General features: G+C 38.5%; 1 protein-coding gene across 3 annotated transcripts; it reads right to left on the bottom strand.

The window, feature by feature from the left end:
- Positions 1–357: 357 nt before the first annotated feature.
- FCF1 (FCF1 rRNA-processing protein) lies at positions 358–14,405 on the bottom strand. 3 transcript variants are annotated; one of them, XM_007095054.3, is made up of 8 exons: positions 14,313–14,405; positions 13,939–14,006; positions 12,085–12,156; positions 11,342–11,490; positions 7,271–7,343; positions 2,639–2,726; positions 1,346–1,440; positions 358–637 (listed from the first exon to the last, which is right to left on the bottom strand). In XM_007095054.3, exons 1-8 carry the CDS (start codon positions 14,313–14,315, stop codon positions 589–591), a joined length of 597 nt encoding a protein of 198 aa, XP_007095116.1. In that variant the 5' UTR covers positions 14,316–14,405; the 3' UTR covers positions 358–588. The 3 variants fall into 3 exon arrangements, with proteins under 3 accessions (XP_007095116.1, XP_042846064.1, XP_007095117.1); XM_042990130.1 differs by lacking the exon at positions 14,313–14,405 and adding an exon at positions 14,246–14,268; XM_007095055.3 differs by lacking the exon at positions 14,313–14,405 and adding an exon at positions 14,137–14,239.
- Positions 14,406–14,416: the final 11 nt, after the last annotated feature.

The raw sequence follows: 14,416 nt of genomic DNA, 5'->3' as shown, positions 1-14,416 counted from the left end.
AGAGCTTGAACTCATGGACCGCGAGATCATGACCTGAACCGAAGTCGGACGCTTAACTGACAGAGTCACCCAGGTGCCCCAAGCACCTATTCATTTTTAAAGATTAAGCCAAATATTACTCCTCTAGCCTTTTCTCCCTCTCCGTTCCAACCAAGTAGAAAGAAATCGTTCTTTTCTCATATATAGGTCTATTCCCTCTGACTTTTAACCTGGCATCACTATATTTATTCACATACATGTTTCTCTTTTCCCCTATAATATCAGTGTTTTGCCGGCAGGACCATACCTTATTAAGCACCTAGTATAACCTTAATAAATATTTGTTGTGTAGATCAACATGAAATAACAAGCATCAAATTATGTGTGTAATCATCTGATTTATAAAAAGATGCAACAAAATTCAAAATGATACAAAATGTCAATTTCGAAACAACATCAAAAGTGAGTGTATTTAACCATACTCAGCTCATAACAGAGCAAATGGGTAAGAAGGAGAATAATTCATGTTACAGCATATTGCTACATGAACTGGCAACAGAAAAAGTTGGTAAAGGAAGGCAGAGGAACTCTATCTTTAGAGTGCTAGAATTAGAACCGAGGGGCTCCATAATCATCTGGCATCCGCTCAATGTTGTACCTGATCAGGACAAAAAAATTAACACTGGTAAGAAAGGTGGGTCCAGAACCCACCTAAAAACCCACCCTTTACTGACTACAACACTGTCATCTTCCCACTATGAATCCTTTTTGTCAGTGGGAACATTTCAAAGGGGTGTCATAATAAATGATTTACAGCAAAATGCTGACTTTAACATATTATCTTTATTCTTCAAAGTCAGGAAGTTAACAAGTGAGGGAACCAGGCACTGAGTCCAGGTAAGGCCAATTCCTCAGCCCATTCTTCCCACTATGTTGTACTCACTCTTCCCACGTTGAAAAGCATTGACATGGGAACATCCAAGCAGGATAAAGACCAGTTTTTGTTTTTTCTGATAAGCTTTTAGTTTCCCAGAAAAAGCGCTAATCACAACTACTAGGCTTTCAAAAGAAAAAAAAAAAGAAAAAAAAGATATCTCTGGCCAAATTAGCTTAATTTAAATTACTGCTTTGTATTTAAAGCACATCTATTTCTTCTACTAGTCTTATTGTAACAATGTGAATGTCTCATTCCTAAATCCTAGCTTTATCTTTTGCCCTCGTTCTTGTTACTTCATCTCGTTTCTTTAACTATAACTACGTAAGCATTTGATACGACAATCACTTTCAAATCTTCCTACAACCTGACCTCATTTTCAACTGATATCCACTATATACTTTTAATCACTTCCCCAAGAGACAGTCTCACCTATGGTTAGAAATGTACATGATGGGAACTCCAGGGATCTTCCGGATCCTTCGTTTAAGGTCCCGGTCAACTGTGGCCACGATGTAACACTTGTGCTGTAATAAGAGACACCCATTGAGTATTCACACATTGAGTCTATTACTTTGTGATACTGGATAATGGTACACTGGCTAATCTGGAGAATTACTCATATTCACAGTAAAGAGCAAAGAAAAGGTGATAACAATTTGTTGAGTAGCTACTATAATCTAGGAGCTCTTACTTACAAAACATATAATAATAAGTTGCCTGGGGATAATGTAGCTCTAAGAATCTTGAGGGAAAGAAGATAGAAAAACTATTTAAAAGCTGCAAATTGGTTTTTGTCTCACAAGTGGAAGACATTTAGGGCACATTTAAGACAGACAATTTCTTGTTTGGGAAACACCCCAAGAGACTCTATGCAAAGGCAAGTAAATGTGTTAGATTAGAGGGCATAGCTTTCGCCTTTCCTGGAATCTCTGGGATTGGGCCTACTCTGAGACCTCGTAGTGGTGGAGGTAGGCTACTTCCTAGCCATGAAGCTAATAACAGGGTCTCCAGGACGAGTTTGAGCCTAGCAGCTCTGAAAGCAACAACATTTAGCTGCCAGTTGTATCATATTTTACTTCCGTCATACCCAAATCTCTCATTACGTTTTGAGAAGAGTTGTAGCCTGGTGTCAGTTGTGCTGTGGGAGATTAAGGCAAATGCTGTCTCTACCCAAGGGATGGAGTCGCTAAAGGGATGGAAGTGTGGTCACTAGATGAAGATGATTATCTTCAGCAAAGAGGGGCTCTAGAAAGGACAATCGATAGCAGAAGTTTTTGTGGTGCCGACAAGGAGGCCAGAACAGAAGACTCAAAAACCTAGTTATTCCAGAGTCCTTGTAAGACAGCACCCTGGCAGACTCAGACGTAACTGAAAAACATTCATGGTTAGGCACAGTGGAAAGGAATAAAATTCCTGCATGGGGAATAATGGAAATGGATTATGTTTGATTCACAGGGAGGTGAAACCTGATATCATATGTACACTCATTCCCTTACAGCATTTTATGGGGACAACTTGTGGAATAAAGAATCAGTAAGTGCCCCAAATCACACACCCAATAAACATAGGTGCTGAGATTTGAAACCCATGTGTCTCCTCCCCAAGCCTACGATTTTTCCATTACAGTTACAGTATACATTTCCAACTCACTTCCTTAAGTAAATGAGGACATCCATGCTTCCTATGAAGGGAAACACAAAGTAAATATTTAAATGATGATACCTGAGTTACTCTCTGTACTAAGCAGTCATCTGCATAGGTTCCTTTGTGTGTGCATGGTAATCGTTCAAATCTTGGATCCTTGGCAATCCTAAAAGGTTACAAAACTGGATTAACAAAAATACTCAGGCAATTGGATAACTTTCTGAGTCTTGATCTGTGAAATAAGAGTGACTTGATCCATGTGATGATTTTAAGGCCCCCCTCTCTTCTTTCAGCTTATCTTCTAACTGGAAAGACAACAGAAAGAGAAGGGAATTAAAACTTACTGCCAGCTGGTGCACCTTAGGTCATGTAATCTTCACAAGACTCTGAATTATTATATTTCCATTTGACAAATGAGGAAGCCGATTGAGAAAGGTTAATTTGTTCAAAGTATACAACTGGGAAAAGCCAGGATTCAAAATCAAACAGCTTTAACCTAACCATTTCCTTTTTAGAAGTTGTCTTCCACAAATGTGCAATAATATAGGCACAAGGATGGTCACTACAGCACACTTTAAATAGTGAAAAACTGGAAATAATCTGAATATCCATCAGCAAGGGAAAAGTTAAATACGTTGTGTTGCCCCATCCTGTCTAAAAAAAAAATGAGGTAGAGCTGTCTGTACTGATATGGCAGGACTTGTTGAATTAACAATCTCAAAAAAATTCAAATTGCTGAATAAACAAAACAGGTCATGGAACAATATACCTGTATGATTCAATTAAGAAAATATAACCCTCTTTCATTGTCTTTCTCTACATTTGCATTGTCTTAGAAAAAAAGTCTGGGGGCGCCTGGGTGGCTCGGTCGGTTAAGCGTCCGACTTCGGCTCAGGGCATGATCTCACGGTCCGTGGGTTCGAGCCCCGCGTCGGGCTCTGTGCTGACAGCTCAGAGCCTGGAGCCTGTTTCAGATTCTGTGTCTCCCTCTCTCTGTGACCCTCCCCTGTTCATGCTCTGTCTCTCTCTGTCTCAAAAATAAATAAACGTCAAAAAAAAATAAATAAAAAAAAAAAAAAAGAAAAAAAGTCTGGAAGAACATACACTATCTACTAACCTGTCTCAGTTGTCACTCTTAGGGTAGAAAAATGGACAAAGTGTGAATATACAGGGGGACTTTTACCTTTTATTGTATGTATATGTTTATCTCGTTTGCCATGAATAAATCAAACATGTTACTTTCCTACAAATTTGAAAAAGAAAAATCCCAAGTCTGTGATTCTGAGAGCCATGTTCCTCCTATTACGTAATAATGACAAGTCACAAGCTGAATAAAAATACAAGGCAGCATATGGGTACCAAGTGCAAGAAAAATACTCCATGCTGCAGTAGGTCAGAGCTAAGTCACTGTGGATTTGGTATACTTCGAAAAAAATTACATGGAGATTAAACAAAATGAAGACAAAAGAACATTCCAAGCAAAGTGAAGGCAGGCACATTCCGAACAGGGCACCAACCATCTATAAAACGGCTCAGTGGTGTTCAGGGAAAAGTGAGCCCATGTTTCTGGTAAGAAGAGCGTTTATGCAGAGTTGAGGAAAACAGGACTGGGAAGACAGAACTTCTTGCAGTGACACTGCCAAACTGCTCTCCAAAGTGACTGTCCACTTTACATCCTTATGAGAATCCTCACTGCCCCCAGTCTTAACTATTGGTGGCATCGTTAAGCAGACTTCATTTCTTAACTGACTGAGCCACCCAGGCGCCCCAAGCAGACTTCATTTCTTGCCAATCAGCTGGGTATGAAATGATATCTCCTTGAGAATAAGGATTTTGCCCTTGTCTTATGGATTTGTGGTTTTTTATAAATTTTGAAAATAAGCCCTTTGTTGATTATATGCATTACTAATATCGTCTCACTATCTGTGGCTTGTCGTTTCACTTTGTTTATGCTGTTTTTTGTTAACCGGTAGTATTCAATCTCAATATAGTCAGATTAATTCGTTTTCCATTATGGTTTGGACAGAAATTCCTGCCCACGCTGAAATCACTAAGATGTTCTCTAGATCTTCCATAAAAATCTAGATACTTAATCTACCTGGAATTGATTTTTGTGAAAGAGGTGAGATAAGAACCCAGTTTTCTTTCTTTCCACAGGAATAACCAATATTTTAATAGTTTATCACTTGCCCATTCATCTAAAACACTACCACTCTTATACATCAGGTTCCTGTGTTTCTTTGCCTTTAAAAAAGTTAGCTTTATTAGGTATAAGTGAAATATAATAAAATTCACTGACTATACATGTAAAATTTGATTAGTTTTGACAAATTGATATATTCACATCACCATCTCCACACCTGAGATATAGAACATTTCCATCACTACAAAAAGTTCCCTGTGTCCCTTTGCAGTTGCACTTTTCTCACGCTCAGCTTCAGGTACTGGTCTATATTCCATTAGCATAGTTTTGCCTTTCCTGGAACTTCATTATAAATGGAATCATACTTCTGGATTGACGGGAATGTTCTATTTCATGACTATGATGGTGGTTCCATAACTGTACACATTTGCCAAGCCCATCACATTATACAATTAAACTTGGTGAATTTTATAGTATCTAATTTACACCTCTAAAAGGTCACACACACACACACAAATTCACTGGTATATCTTGGACCCTGAATGAGTCTTTCACCCAGGCATGATTTTGCAATATTGATTTGCAATATTGATCATTTGGAAAATAGCGATTCAGTGAATCACACAAATCTTCCAAATACTGACACATATAGTTATACAATATCAAAAAAAGCACACCCAACACCTTCACTGGTCTCAACAGAAAGGTCTTGAGTACTGGGAATGTGATAAGCTCATGGTTTTCCAAAACTCTAATTTTCACTTGGAAGCCTGAACTTTCTCATTATGATACAGTAAGCTGTTTTCCTTGAAGTGACAGATTCACTGCATTAATTTTTGAGAAACTATCTGCTAAACACTGAAGTCTGAAAAACCAGTGTTTGTCAGTTATTCTTCACGTAAAAATGACACTCTATGAAAAGGCAGCTGGTCTGGCTCACAATTCCAACAAGCACACAAGAGCTGCTCATTGAGACAAGCTTCAATCTTTGGTAAGCAGCCGAAGTGCTCGAGGCATACTTGCTGCTTCATCACAAGGAATACCAACATGCACCCTAGGGGCGAGATGTAACAAAATCAACAAATTTTTGTTTTTTTTTTTTTTAATTTTTTTTAACGTTTATTTATTTTTGAGACAGAGACAGACAGAGCATGAACAGGGGAGGGGCAGAGAGAGAGGGAGACACAGAATCTGAAACAGGCTCCAGGCTCTGAGCTGTCAGCACAGAGCCCGACGCGGGGCTTGAACTCATGGACCGTGAGATCATGACCTGAGCCGAAGCCGGATGCCTAACCGACTGAGCCACCCAGGCGCCCCTCAAAATCAACAAATTTTAATACTTCATCAAGGATATTCTTTAAAAAAAATTTTTTTTTAAATGTTTACTTATCTTTGAGAGAGACAGAGAGAGGGAGAGAGAGAGGGAGGCAGGAGGGAGAGGGGCTGCACATACGAGCAGGGGAGGGGGCAGAGAGAGGGAGACACAGGATCTGATGCAGGCTCCAGGCTCCGTGCTGACAGGAGAGAGCCCGATGTAGGGCTTGAACTCACGAACCGTGACATCATGACTTGAGCCAAAGTTGGACGCATAACTGACTAAGCCACCCAGGCAGGCCTCATCAAGGATATTCTTAAGTGACTATGGGTTTTTGGTTTTTTTAGTAACCTCTACATCCAACTTACAACCCTGAGATCAAGAGCTGCATACTCTACCAACTGAGCCAGCCAGGTGACCCTGGGTTTTTGTTTGTTTTTGTTTTTAAATGTCATGAGTGACACTGAAGAATAATACAAAGACTACTAACATTATTTTGGTCCATTGCCTAGATTGGCACTAAGGCACCAGCATTTCTGCCATCAGTACAAATGTCAGCACAGTGACAAAGACAATGTCTTCCTACTATTGTGAAAATAGTATTGTTAACTCCTTGCAAAGGTCTCTGGGACTCCTAGGGGTCCAGGGACCATACTTTGGGAACCACTACTTTCAACTCAAGTGTAGTTTCTAGAGTAAGCTCAAAACCTGGAATGTGAATACTTTATGTGTGAGATTCTTTTTTTTTTTTTTTTTTGGGGGGGAGAGAGAGAGAGAGAGAGAGAAAATATGAGCGAGGGAGGGGCAGAGAGAGAGGGAGGCACAGAATCTGAAGCAGTCTCCAAGCTCTGAGCTGTCAGCACAGAGCCCAACGTGGGGCTCGAACTCACGAACCGTGAGATCACGACCTGAGCCGAAGTCAGACACTTAACCAATTGAGCCACCACTTTACATATGAGATTCTAAAAGAGATATCTAGTTAGCAAACTAATAAAAAGACACTTTCTAATTGAAAATCTAGAGGAACTTAAAAAGAGGCCCACAAGACCACTATGACTAAATAACTTCATTCAAAAAGCTTCAGCTTAAAAATCTCTAGCTTTCACGTTTGCTTTCTTGATCATAAATAGTTAACTAGTTTTGTATGATTTTTATTTAAACTAATTATCCAACAAATCTTTGGACAGCAAACAGATGGAGGATGGTTAAAAGAATCTTCAGTATAACAAAATGTAGACCAGCTCCTTCCTACCTTAGAGCCACTCGATACTTTTGTCCCAACTTCTCAATTTCAGCCATTACACAGTCAGTTATACAAGGGATACCTGCCAGGGGAAAAAATATACAGATTAATAACAGAACTTGTAAAGAAACTGGTTTTACTTTCCCTGAATTACATCCCATTATAAGTCTTTAAAAGACCCATAAGACTTCTGAAATCACAGCAGAATAAGCATACTGAAATGAACAATAAGAACCAGAGGTAAATAAAATCTCTATTGATAAAGAAACTAGAAAACTGTTCCAGCCCCACACCACTTAAAGTGTCATAAATGTATCTGGGAGAGAAATTAAGTTGAATTCCCGTCATTCTTTTTATACTCAAATATATTCTAGATGGGAAAAAATTTAAATGTGAGCCAAAAGAAACCATGAAATTAATCAGAAAATGTACATTTGATCATATCAAAATAGAAAACTTCTGTTTGACAGCTGTCAGTCCTATTAAAATAAAAACAAACTAGGAAAAATATTTCTACATATTTGTCAAAGGGCTACTTTCCTTAATATACAGAGACCTTATAACGATAGCTTAAGTTATGTGCTGATTCCCAGACACTGTGCCAAGCACTTCACAAGGATTATCTCATTTAATGTTCAGAATACTACCTATCAGGTAGCATTATTATTATTACCATCCCCACTTTATAGAGAAGGAACCTAAGGCACAAAGAAGTAAGTAGAAGCAAATGGTGAAGCCAAGATTTGAACGGAGACTGTCAGGCTATCAACTGGATTCTTAACTACCATGCTACATTTCAGTTTATACACTTCGGGTCATAGAGGAAGAAATACAATGGTCGACGAGCATAAAGGTGCTCAATCTCACTCCTAATTAAAGAGATATAAATTGAAACAAGATTTCACTTTCTTCCTATTAGAGTGGCAAAGACTAAACAAGGAAAATACCCAATACTGAGGAGACAGGTATTCTCACACTAAGTTCGTAGGTATAAAAATATGTATTACCCTTTTAGGGCAATTGTGCAACACCTATTAAAAAATATATACATACCCCTTGATACTGCAATACAGCTTCTAGAAATGTATCCTAGGGGGCGCATCAGTGGCTTTGGAGATTAAGTGCCTGACTCTTGATATGGGCTCAGGTCATGAGTTGGAGTCCCAAGTAGGACTCAGTGCTGATGGTGTGGAGCCTCCTTGGGATTCTCTCTCTACCACTCGCCCCTTCTCTCTCTCCTCTCAAAATAAATATTTTTCAAAAATTACTCCACCCTAACAGAGATATATTCACACTGATATTCTCTACAGCCTTATTTATAATAATGTAAAAACTGCAAGTAATCCAAATATCTAATAGGATATTGGCTTTTGAAAATTATATAAACAATACTCTGTAAGCTTAAAAAAGAATGAGGTCCTAGTGGATACGTACCGATACAGCAAAGGGTTCAAGATATATGTGTTCAATGTAAAAAGTAAAAGGCAAAAGATTTATTTGATCTGAAGAGAAACCAGAGTATTGTTCAATGTAAAAAGTAAGAAGAAATGGATGAATAAGATGTGATCAAGATAAATGGATGAATAAGCTCCTGGGTAGCTCAGGTGGTTGAGCGTCTGACTTTGGCTCAGGTCATGATCTCGAAGTCTGTGAGTTTGAGCCCCGTGTCAGGCTCTGTGCTGACAGCTCATAGCCTGAAGCTTGCTTTGGATACTGTGTCTCCTTCTGTCTCTGCCCCTCCCCTGATCATGCTTTGTCTCCCTCTCTCTCTCAAAAAATAAATAAACGTTAAAAAAAATTTTTTTAATTCTTAAAAAAATGTGATCTAGCCATACAATAGAATATTATTTGATAATGAAAAGAGAGAGGCTTTAACATGGATGAGACTTGAAAACATGCTAAATGGAAGAGGACCAAATATTGTATGATCTCATTTTAATGAAAGGTCCCAAATAGGCAAATCTATAGAGACAGGATACAAATTAGTGGTTAACTAGAAGAGGGAGATTTGAAAGGTTGGGGATGATGGCTAAGGGGTTCAGAGTTTTTTTTTGGGTAACACAATGTTCTAAAATTGAATACGGTAAAAGCCATTGAATCATACGCTTTAAGTGGTATGTGAAATATATCTCAAAGCTGTTAAAAAAGGCACAAATATAAATAGTAAATAATCTATGATCCATTTTCAAAAATAAACAAAAATTACCTATAGTTCAGAGACTATACATGCGTTTTTAAAAACTGCCCCTCTCCGCCTGGGTGGCTCAGCTGGTTGAGCGTCTGATTTTGGCTCAGGTCATGATCTCACCGTTCGTGAGTTTGAGCCCCGTGTCAGGCTCTGAGCTGACAGCTCGGAGCCTGGAGCCTGCTTCGGATTCTGCGTCTCCCTTTCTCTCTGTCCCTCCCCCGTTCACACTCTGTCTCTCTCTGTCTCTTAAAAAACTGAATAAAAATTAAAAAAAAATTTTTTTTAAAAACTGCCCCTCTCTGAGAAAAGGCATTAGAGGAAGCTTTAATTTTTTTATGCTAGATTTTTTTTTTTATAAGTACAGAGATATTTTTGGATGTGTACAAAGTTAAGAAATTTTCAAGTAGAGTACCACGTCCAGAAGAAAATCAGTAAAATGGAGATCTGAAATCAGTAAGATCAGACAGTCATGGATTCAGAGAGCAATACGCACCTTGAGAGGATCAATTTCAGAGCCATACAGCAGTGAAACAAGCAAGGGCTTGCATCTGGGGCAGTAAAGTAGGCCCAGGAAGAGGACTATCAAGAAAGGGAAGGTAACAGGGAAGAGGACTCATGGACAGAAAAGAAAGCTGATGGAAAGCTAACTTATCCTCCCTCATTGGAACATCAGGCAGAAAAGGGACCAGGAGCTATGGAAAGGTCAAAGGGGCATCTTCAAGGGAGGAAGAAAATAAAAGTCTTCCTTCAGGTATAAAGGCAAATGAGGAACAATTAAGTAGCCAGAGCTTTAAAAACAGTTAAAGAATCTCCTAGGTAACTGAATTTGTATTGTTCTTGAATATTTCTTCAAACTTTGCTTTGGGGTACAGACATCCACATGAAAAAATTGCTGTTCCCCGATGCTTTCCCACCCCACCAATTCTAATCCTCACAGACCACTATTTTACTTCATTAGCTGTTTTTCTCATTTGGTGGTTACCTTCATATCTTGATATAATAAAAATATGCAGTCACTTTTATGTTTATTAATTTTAGGGCATTTGAAGAATGCATCTTACATCACATTCCTTACCTCATCTTCCCAACTTATTTTTTTTAATAAATCAATAAACAAAATTTACATTACTGTAAGTCTACAACTATTATTCATTATATAGCATCTTTTAAAAATTAAAGAAGGAGGTGAAAATTTTTTCCTTTGATTTATTCTTACGGCAAAGCATAAGCCTAATATTCATTTGCACCTTTAACTAGATGACTGGAAAATATATAAACATAAACCCACACAACAGATCTCACTATTAGGAAGTTATTCCCTTGAACACATGGCCTAGACTTTCTTCTCACTACTCACGGTGGTGAAGGAAGATCACTTGAAGGAGGGGACACCTAAACACAAGCGAAATCTACTAATGGTAAACTGCACACCGAGGTGTAAATAACCTATTCCAGTCCTTTGTGGTACAAATAAATGCCAAAATGAATAAACCAGCATCACTTCTAGTTCTGTGATCATAAATGGCAAAATACCTTATATAGCTTTTCCACACTGGAATGGAATGGAGCATGTTTCCCCTTTAATGCAAAAGAATATAATAAATTTTCATTTACCCAAAATTTTAAAATGAACTCTAAAACAAAAAATTCCCATCCTATGTTCAAAACTGATGTCCACAACAATGGTCAAAGCAGGCTAAGTGTTTTCTGAATTGTGAAAGTTTAATTGTTCCCAGTCAAATCTGCATTGTATTTCAATTTACTGAAAATGCTCATTGCTATGGTGAGCAATGGCTAGAGATCCAGTAACTAGGACCCCATTCCCTTCATGTATTTGGGTAAATATAATTATTCTCTAAAACATCAGAGAAAGGCAAATGTATGATACTCACACTTGGCATAGAGACAGTCCATCATTGATTGTACTAAGTCAAGTTTGGCTTTAATGGAAAAGTTGATAAAGTTGGTATCAACCAGGATGTGGTAAGGTGGGCCCAGCTGTGTGTTATATTGGAAGAATAAGCAGGAAGGATGTTGGGGGCTGAGGGAAGAACATACAAAACACAAAATAATGTCTACATTGATATTTTGATATTAACAATGCAAATGAAGTCTCTGCTTCAAACAGTTTGCTATAGATTAAGCTCCTTTTTCCTTATTCATTGGAAATAAATCCTAATAAATCCTGTGATGATATATCCATTACCAATCTAAGGCAAAATGAGAAAATAAGGAAAATATGATGAAGTTTCATCAAGTGTATTTATTTAAAAGGAATGACTTTATTCTGAAATTCTGTCCTTACTATTTTTGGTGATACATTCTTTCATCAAAATGCTGGTGTGTTAGACAAAATTGTTTCTTTTCAAAGATCTTGGGGAAGAAAAAATGAATAATTCTAGATCTAATCCCCGAGATTTTAGAGGAAATTTATTGCTCCATGAAATTGGAATTGATACATGTTCACCAACCACTGGAATTGATACATGTTCAGCAACATGACTTTCATTTGCACAGTTGTGCCAGATTTACAAATGACTGAGCAAATCAGCTCAGGGAAAGCCTGGATTTCTAACAGTTCTATGGTTCTAAAATGTCTCTTCTAAAGGAAAACTTGAAATTTTTGATTACTTACACTTCTCTTTCCTTGAGTGCACTGGGATCTTTCTTTTCTTTCTTTTTAGGTTTCAATCTATCCTTCTCTTTACTGGAAGAAAGAGAGCAAATTAAGTGCAAGAGAGAAGAAAAAAATCATAGCAGTTATAACCTCATGCAACATTTAAAGTTTCTGAGGTGTTGTTTTTGTTTTGTTTTGTTTTGGTCTACAGAGGAAATTCTGCTTTGTAACTTAAAAAAAATTTTTTTTTAACATTTATTCATTTTTGAGAGACAGAGCATAAACGGGGGAGGGGCAGAGAGAGAGAGAGAGAGAGAGAGAGAGCGAGCGCGCAACACAGAATCTGAAGCAGGCTCTAGGCTCTGAGTTGTCAGCACAGAGCCCAAGGCAGGGCTTAAATCCACGAACCATGAAATCATGACCTGAGCCGAAGTTGGATGTTTACCTGACTGAGCCACTGAGGTGCCCCTGCGACATCTTTATGTTTATATCAACATAAACTTTCTAAGCACAAATAACTGTGTGGGAAATAGGCTGGAAGTAACATAATCAGTTAAACACTATGAAATTTAAAAATCTCTAGCCAATAATCTATAAAAATTGTCAATGAGTAAATAGACATTATACTATTATCTATTATTTCTTTGTCAGAAGCTCTTCATATCAAGGATCAAAACCCACTTCAGTGCAGTGGAGAAAGCCTGACATTTATCTTCTGAAGACTCAAATGCTCCAAAAGTAGGAGGAAAAAGTTTCCTCCATATGCCTATTAAAAAAGGCTAAAATGTAAAAAAATACATACATAAAATTTACCCCTTAACTGCAAATAAAATATTATCAATGAGGCAAATTCCCTAAAAATTACATAATAAATACAAACCAAAGGCTGAGAATACAATTTTCTTAAATGTTTATTTTGAAAGAGAGAGAGTGCGAGCAGGGAAGGAGCGGAGAGAGGGAGAGAGAGAATCCCAAGCAGTTTCTGCAATGTCAGCACAGAGCCCGACATGGGACTTGATCCTATGGACTGTGAGATCATGACCTGAACCCAAATCCAGAGTCTGACTCTTAACCAACTAAGCCACCCAGGCACCCCAGAGAATACAGTTCAATAACTCTGAAAGCCATTCCTTTGTTCAAATGCTATTAAACACGATGAAGACCAGTCTTTCTTTTCTTTCTTTCCTTTCCCTTCCTTCCTTTCTTTCTCGTAAGCTCTAGGCCCAATGTGGGAGTGGAACTCATGACCCCGAGATCAAGAGTCCCATGCTCTACTGCTTACTGAGCCAGACAGGCACCCCAAGACCAGTCTTTATTGAATAACTTTGTCTATTCTTCACTGAAGCAGGGAAGCTTACAATAGGGAACATGATTCCACTCTCCCTCAGTGGTGTGGATTCTGCTACGATTTATAAAACGGAGAAGTCTAGGTGTTTTCCTATTCTTTCTTTCAGAACTATTTAAGTGGCAGGTGCTGGGGACACAAGACAAACATGGTCTCTGACCTCACCATCTTTCAACCATTTTAACAAACATTCCCCCCACCTCTGGGAGGAATGTAGTAGTGTAATGGCAAAAACATAAAAAGACAATCCTACCAAGCTTTCAGGAGGCTTAAATGTGATATGGTAGATGAAGTATACAAAAACAGTGGAACAGCGAACACTTCAGAAATGTTTAGTTCCCATCCCCTTTCCCAGTGTAATCGCTCAGGATCTAAATAGCTGTTACACACTTTCCTAGTATCCTATGCTATATACATCCAAGACACAATACTTTGAAACGTACGCACAAAATAACAACAAAAACTTTTACTACTTATCCCCTCCTAACTCTGCTATCTTTGGATATAGATTGATTCCAGATACTCACAGCCTCTGATCTCGGAGACTAAGCATTCGCTTCATGGTCGCATACTTTCTTGCTTTCTTTTGCTTCCCCTTGAAATAGAAATTTTACAGTTAAAAGAGCTGGAAATACATTGCATCTTCTTCAGTTTTTGCTCGTCTTTTTCCATCCCTTTCCCTTCTTCCCTCAAACACCCAGCACCTCTTATCCTCTGTGCCCCACCTGGCCCTCTCCCCACTCGCTAGAGCACAACAGGCACCGCTCAGAGCAGTTTAAGAACTACAGTCAGAACGAAAATAATTAAGGGTAATGCGGAGGAAATCTAGCTAACTGCTGACTGGCTCTATCTCCACCCAAGATGTGGTCTGACAAAGTCTCTTCCCGGACCCTCCTCGAACCATGTTCACGCCGCACTCTTGTTTCTTCCGGAATCACCAACGGCGCGACACTTTTGCGTCATCCAAATACTGCTTCCGGCAAAGGCTAGCCCGGAAGCGGAAGT

This window comes from Panthera tigris, chromosome B3 (assembly GCF_018350195.1).
Source record: "Panthera tigris isolate Pti1 chromosome B3, P.tigris_Pti1_mat1.1, whole genome shotgun sequence".
Classification (NCBI taxonomy): Eukaryota; Metazoa; Chordata; class Mammalia; order Carnivora; family Felidae; genus Panthera; species Panthera tigris.
The sequence above is the reverse complement of the archived record's forward strand: the minus strand, read 5'-3'. Positions and strand labels throughout refer to the sequence as shown.